Source organism: Zerene cesonia, chromosome 23 (genome assembly GCF_012273895.1).
Source record: "Zerene cesonia ecotype Mississippi chromosome 23, Zerene_cesonia_1.1, whole genome shotgun sequence".
Lineage (NCBI taxonomy): Eukaryota > Metazoa > Arthropoda > Insecta > Lepidoptera > Pieridae > Zerene > Zerene cesonia.
Genome location: NC_052124.1, coordinates 2,907,898 through 2,914,904, shown reverse-complemented (window position 1 = coordinate 2,914,904; position 7,007 = coordinate 2,907,898). Strand labels below are relative to the sequence as shown.

The following is a 7,007-nucleotide window of genomic DNA, read 5'->3' as shown; positions in this document are numbered from 1 at the left end:
TTAAACGGTTTGAGTCTAACAATTTTTACTTCAAAAAGTAAAGTATGTGTTTTCAAATAGGGAACTAATAGAACTTTAGTTGATTTGAGGTTTAATGATGATTTGTTACATGTAGTGCATAACGTCAAATATTTGGGTAGCCACTTAAGGTCAGAACGAAACTCAGAGACGTGGTTGTAATTCCGTAGACCAAATATGAAGCGAATACAGTGATTTTGGAGACGCTCGAGCTTGCTTAATTGGTCTACGGAAAGATTGACATAGCTTACATCGGCGTAATCAAGTATCGGTAGAAGAAGGGATTGTGCTAGCAAAATTTGGGTTGGGATGGGAAGGAAATTTTTGTGACGGCGAAGAGAACCAACAGTTGCATAAACTTTCTTACACACCACCCTAATGTGATAATTCCACGATAAAGTGCTGTCAAAGTAAACTCCAATAGATGTGCCATCGACTAGAATAGATGGGAGATTCACCCAATTAACCCTTGCAATCAAAGAAGGACTACCAACAATAATAACTTGAGTTTTTAAGGGATTTACTTGCATACCGTAATCCGAACTCTATGTAACATTGCTGCTGAAGTCTTTGTTGATTGAATTGATTTCCTGGGGCAAATCATCAAGGGCTGATTGAGTATAGATTTGGAGATCATCGGCATACATGTGGTAGTCGCACGTTAATTTGTTTGAAATAGTGTTGATAAATATGGAAAATAATAATGGATACAGGACTCCCCCTTGCTGAACACCAGCACTAACATCACACCATGACGACGTAAACTCCACTATATGTATACGCTGACGACGCACGTGTAAATAGCTGTTAAACCAGTCTCCGGGTGTCTCAGGTATCCCATGCACAAGAAGAATTTTGCATCTACTTCTCATTTCTTCATAAAGTTTTGAAAGCATATCAACTTGTGATTGAATACATTGAAGAGATGTCATGACAAGACCCCGGAACATGTAAAATTCTGATGAAAGATTAATATTGGGGCTTCCTAGATTTTGTGAGGACATATCTAACTGACGTTGAAAATCTTCCATTCTGTCCCTAACAATTGAGACATCTGTGCTAATGTGTGTTTAATGTCATCGATATTTTATTTCTTAAGAATTTATGTGGTACAGTTGTTTAAAAGTGATGTGTTATTATAAAGGATATTTATACTGATTTGTACAAACTTTTGAACTTGCATTACACAAGTTCAATTATGAAAATAAATAATCTATGAAACTTTTAAGACTACAAAAACGTGTGCTCTTTTTAACAATCTACCCCTGAAAAAGTTGTTGCTGTTTTTTATATGACAATGCAGCTAAAAGTTCCTTGCTTAAATTAGATAAAGTTCAAAATTATTAGGCTCTACGTGTAATAGGTGGCTATATACGTAGAACTCCAATTCATGTTATGCAGAATGACCTTTGTATTCCACCCCTGTTCCTTCAATGGAAGTATTTAGCAGGAAAATTTATTTCAAAATGTAGGTCATTCAAAAATAATTTTATCTAATGCAGCACTAAGTGAATTGTATTTACCAAGTGCATCTCGGTATTAGAGGAATACAAATCTTCCTCTCCTCATCTTATCACAAAGCGATTAAAATTCATTAAGCATAATGGATACTTAGGTTAGTAACATTAATGCTCGGGATTTTATCTCAGATGCCATCCCATCAGCAATTAGTGGTGGTGCGGCCATTTTAGATTCATTTCTTGAATGTAGCCTTAAGTTCAAAATTGATTCGGAGTTATCCATTACGCATATTGTATTAATTGCTATAGCGGAAGCTTTGGCGTATATTTAATCTTTGAATTTCGGCCATTTTGTCATTTTAACTGAGACTCTAAAAGCTCATTTGGCTCGCTGTGCCTCTCAAATGAGAGGAGTACCGATTGCCTGAATAAAGAAGTAATCTTACAACGGACACCATCTCATATTTAGCTTAAAGAAAACAATTAGGTTGATTTATTAGCCAAACAAGCAGCTTTAGCGAGATACCCTTGGAGGTCGCTCCATTGTACACAGATCATTTTAAGTATGTGAGCCATAAATGTTTAATTGTTTGGCAGGAGTATTTTGATGAAAGGTCGCGAGAAAAAGAAATTTGGTTTAGAACAATTCAACCAAATATATGTACCTCGATACTAGAACACGTTCAGGACACATTTCATCAAATAAGTTTGCTCATTTAATGCAGAAAGCAGATTGCCCAATGTGTAATGACTGTGGTATTGTGGATGATGTGCAGCATATTCTGATGGATTGTGTTCGATACGCACAACTTAGAGTACAGAACTTTAGGTATAAAAAATGTCGGTTGAGTGAACAGCATTCTCGCCTGTCCCTCGTCGGTAGAGGTGCGGGTGCTGGTCAGACTTACCGATATTGGTTTAAAATAAGTGTTATGTTTTAATATGTATATGTATGTGTAAAAAATAAAAAATAAATAAATAAATTGGCGGTTTTTACTACGCGACGTCTGTATTGGCAGCAATCTCGATAACAATAATTATCTCATCATTTGCGAGTCATAATAACATGTGATACGATCTAAGCATAAAGATAAGTAGTTAGGTTATTAGGTATTGCAATGTGTTTAAGATTGAAATTTAAAATTAATTATTTGTATAAAGTTCTATTTGTCAAGCGATGGTAAACCAAATGGAACATGCATTGACGGTAGCCTAAACAACTAACAAAGTATATACTCACCTGATTTGAGAAATATTAGACGTATGCAATACCATTTCACTATCTCGCAGAGCAAGCTGAGCGCACCGAACCCCCTCCCCCTTGCCCCTTCCCCCTCTATCCTCTACAACTGACCGCCGCGGCCGGTCCGAGCCTTGTACTTTGTTTAAGCGAATAAAATTGCGATATCTCCCAAGATATTCATTAAAATCGAATGATGTAACGTTCACTTTTGTTTTACATTTAATACATAGAATTAATTACGTTTTTATTTTGGCGTGGATAAAATACAATGTTATGATTCTAAAAACACCTTCATAAACAATGCAGTATTTTGAAACAAAGATTTTACCCCACGGTGTTTTTCACATTTAGCTCAGCTAAATGTCTCTGTAACACAATGACAAGATAATACCAAAACAATTTTCCAAATCCAATAATATCAAGTTGTTCCTGTGAATAGCGCGTTCAAGCAAATAACCAGACGGACAAATTCATAAACTTATATTTTGAAATAAAAGACTTTTAGCGGATTTTAAACGCGCTTTAGTCATTGTATTATTTAACTTGACGTATATCGAGAAATTCAAACACGAAACACTCGCATAAATTCAAACAAAAGAAAATACTAAATTATTGAACTTTCTACTATATTAAGAGAATAAAAAAAGGAAATTAAAAGGAAATCCGCATTTTGCTTTGCTTGGATTGCAATAGCCTTATCTGCATTGAATTGCTCCTGACCTAAAATGTGTGTTTAGTGACAGTAGGTAGGTAATGCAGGTACTTACTTAAAATATTTTTAATAATTTAATAGTTGGCAATTCTTAGCAATCTACGACTACACGTTATCAGTTTCCTTAATTATCATTTGTATTTTACTCTTGGTCATTGATCAATTTCAAATAATTAACTGTCCATTGTTTTCCAAGTTAATGTTATATAGGCAGGGAATCTGTTCTTACTTGTTCTTACTCTTTTCTTATTATTGATGCATGTCTACCGTCGACCAGGACAATCGTAGCGATTAATAATCTTTGTCTCTTGATGCTGGAAATAAATTATATTAAAGTTTTATATGCAAATTTTATATCAATTCTAAAAGGAGATAAGATAATGATTAATATATAAAGTAAAGCGTCGGGCGGCGGCGTCACAAGTGTCAGAGAAGCAGCAGTATGGGCTCTACCCTGCGAGTGTGCGCGTTGTGGCTAGTGCTGGCGGCGAGCGCGGGCTGGGTGCGCGGAGACAGCTACCACCGCGAGCCGAGCGTGGGCCGCGCGGCGCGCCGCCCAGCGCCCGACGCGGCCGAGCGAACGGCCGCGTTCTGGGTCGCCGAGGCGCAGGCCGGCATCGCCGAGCGGCTGCGCTACCACGCAGCGGAAGGCAGTGCGCGCAACGTCGTCATGTTCCTCGGCGACGGTATGTCCGTGCCGACGCTAGCAGCCGCCCGGACGCTGCTAGGTCAGCGCAATAACAGACCCGGAGAGGAGGCTAAATTGTCCTTCGAGAAGTTCCCCACCGCCGGGCTCAGTAAGGTAAAACCTGTAGTACTTTTGCAAATTTAATTGAGAATAGATCATACTAAGTGTGTGCGTGAACATTAGCACCGGTCGGAACTTTCATGCGTGTCTCAATCTAATAGCAACGGAACATATAAGAAGTATCGTTATGGATTAAAAGAGTAGAAATTATGTATAAAGCTGAATTTATTTTTATTGTTGATACTTGTCATAGAAATATTGGAAAAATTTATTTTAATAATTTATTTTTCATTCAGGGCCCCGAGTCTACTGATTTAAACTGCTTCCATTGCGCCTCAATCAAGTTATTCGTATCAATTTGTCTATTTGGTGGTCTATATTTGTGATAAATGGCTTTCCATTGAAACAACCGAATCGCCACTTTGCCGTGGCATACTTTGCTATTCTTCTCTTGAGTCGTGTAACAACGATCTCTCCTCTCTCTGGTAATCTACTCGTTATGCGACTTTTATCGCGATAGTCTCACAATGACCATCATTCTACTGATGTGCGATTAAATATTGAATTAGTGAGTTTTAGGAAGAAGCTTTATTAATTTTTATGCTATGTAGTTTTTGTGTCTCGACAAGTAGTTTTTGCAACCAGTTTAAGATATTTGATAGTCGTCAATTGAAAAAATTCTCCTGTCATCTTTCTAAGTACTTACCATAAAAATAAATATCACATGTCGTATTTCGGCTTTCGATATTTTACTTTTTCATTTGTCTTTGCGAAACAAACGTAAAATTTTTGAGTAGGTTTATATTTGAGAAATTTTGAAAGAATAGAAAAATTTTGATCACGAGGCAGGATTCGAACCTGCGTATCTTGCCTAACCGTAGCAACGCCTAGCCTCTCGGCCACCCGTGATCCTGCCACAGTAATCGAATTTCTTCTACTCTTTCGCTACGGTTAGGCAAGATACGCAGGTTCGAATCCTGCCTCGTGATCAAAATTTTTCTATTCTTTCAAAATTTCTCATTTATAAAGCATTTCAATGCTATAAAACTAAAAATTAAAATTAGGTTTATATTTATTTTATTTGTCATTTATCCTACCTTCCGGCCCCCTTCTTCTTCATTTTAAGTATAAGTTTATCTTGTTTAAACTATTATTTCGTTGGCAACATTTAGAATTGATCCAATATCAGTGATTCAGTCTTTGAAGTTATTTTAGAATACAGATTTTCTCAAAAACATTACATCGATTGGATTGATGGCAATAGTCACTCATAGGTGTGACATTTCACTAAAATAGTCACCTTCGCCCCCAGACCTATTGCGTAGACCAGCAAATCGCCGATTCGGCGTGTTCAGCTACAGCATACCTGTGCGGCGTTAAGGCGAACGAAGCGACGCTCGGAGTGACCGCGGCGGTGGAGCTGGGCGACTGCGCCGCCTCGCTGCGCCCCGACGCGCGCCTCGACTCCATCGCCGCCTGGGCGCTGGCCGACGGCCGCGACGCAGGTGAGTGTGTACGCCATTACGCATACAAATCTTATTATTTCACTGAATATAAATGTGTCTTATTTTATTATTCGAACATATTTTTAACTATTATTACTTTAATTTTTTATATATTTTTTTTTTATTACATCGCAGCCACTGAGCGCCTAAACGATTTAAGCATTGTTTGAAATGCTCGTATGACGAGTTGGATTTTACAATATTGTGTGAAGTGTTAAGTGAATAATGACGTAATGAATATAAATAGTCAATCGTCGGTATTTGGCTTTCATGAGAAATAGCCTTAATAGTTTCGTTAAAGCACTAAAAATTAGTTTAAAATATTAATAGCCTTCAAAATGGGCTTTTTAGGTTTCAATTTTCGTTTTTTGTTGTTATAATAGGTATTGTTACAACCACGCGAGTGACTCATGCATCTCCCGCTGGCGTTTACGCTAAAGTGGCAGAACGCGACTGGGAAAATGATGATGCAGTTCGCAGAGCGGGTCACGACCCCGCTCGGTGCCCCGACATTGCTCAGCAGTTGGTGCATGAAAAACCTGGAAGTCAGCTTAAGGTTCATACGTCCATTTCAGTCTCTGATATATTTATATCAGACTTAATTGTATTCATACTTAACAGAAAAAACATTCTCTTTAGATAACACTCTAAATTATACATCAAACATATCGTTTCATCAAAAACTAAACTACAGCTGCATATTCTTATTATATAAGATTATTTAGTTCATACATAAGTATGTGAGAAACAATTCAAATAATTCAATACACATAATTTACTTATGTAAATAAGTTTGTATTACTTAAATGAACAAATTGATTTAAATTTAGCCTTATTAAAAATTTCGAAATGTGTATAACTTTGTTAAATAGACATTTTACATACCAGGTCATATTAGGCGGGGGGAGACGAGAGTTCATACCGCAGAGCATGATTGACGAGGAGGGAAGGCCGGGCTTGAGAGCGGACGCTCGTAACCTCATCGAGGAGTGGCAACAAGACAAGCGCGCGCGCAACGCGAGCCAGCGCTACGTGTGGAACCGCGAGCAGCTGCTGGCCGCGCAGGCGGACCCGCCGGAGTACCTGTTGGGCTTGTTCGAGAACAGCCACATGCAGTACCACCTGGAGGCGGACCCCACCACGGAGCCCACGCTCGCCGAGATGACCGAGACAGCGATACGCATGCTGAGCCGCAATGAGAGAGGATTCTTCCTGTTCGTGGAGAGCGGGCGCATCGACCACGGCCACCACGACAACTACGCGGAGCTGGCGCTGGACGAGACCATCGAGCTGAGCGAGGCGGTGGCGCGCGCCGCCGCGC

The 7,007-nt window shown here is 38.9% G+C and overlaps 2 protein-coding genes across 2 annotated transcripts in view; one reads left to right on the top strand and one right to left on the bottom strand.

Moving 5' to 3' along the window:
- Nucleotides 1-859, bottom strand: part of LOC119836178 (membrane-bound alkaline phosphatase-like) — a 3,432-nt gene extending 2,573 nt beyond the window's left edge. The window contains exon 1 of the mRNA XM_038361435.1: nucleotides 800-859. Coding sequence (XP_038217363.1) covers nucleotides 800-859 — 60 coding nt within the window. The remainder of the gene's footprint in view (nucleotides 1-799) is intronic.
- Nucleotides 860-4,088: 3,229 nt separating this feature from the next.
- LOC119836177 (membrane-bound alkaline phosphatase-like) overlaps nucleotides 4,089-7,007 on the top strand; it is a 4,283-nt gene continuing 1,364 nt past the window's right edge. Inside the window, exons 1-4 of the mRNA XM_038361434.1 lie at nucleotides 4,089-4,235; nucleotides 5,494-5,686; nucleotides 6,070-6,242; nucleotides 6,575-7,005. Coding sequence (XP_038217362.1) covers nucleotides 4,104-4,235; nucleotides 5,494-5,686; nucleotides 6,070-6,242; nucleotides 6,575-7,005 — 929 coding nt within the window. The 5' untranslated portion in view covers nucleotides 4,089-4,103. The remainder of the gene's footprint in view (nucleotides 4,236-5,493; nucleotides 5,687-6,069; nucleotides 6,243-6,574; nucleotides 7,006-7,007) is intronic.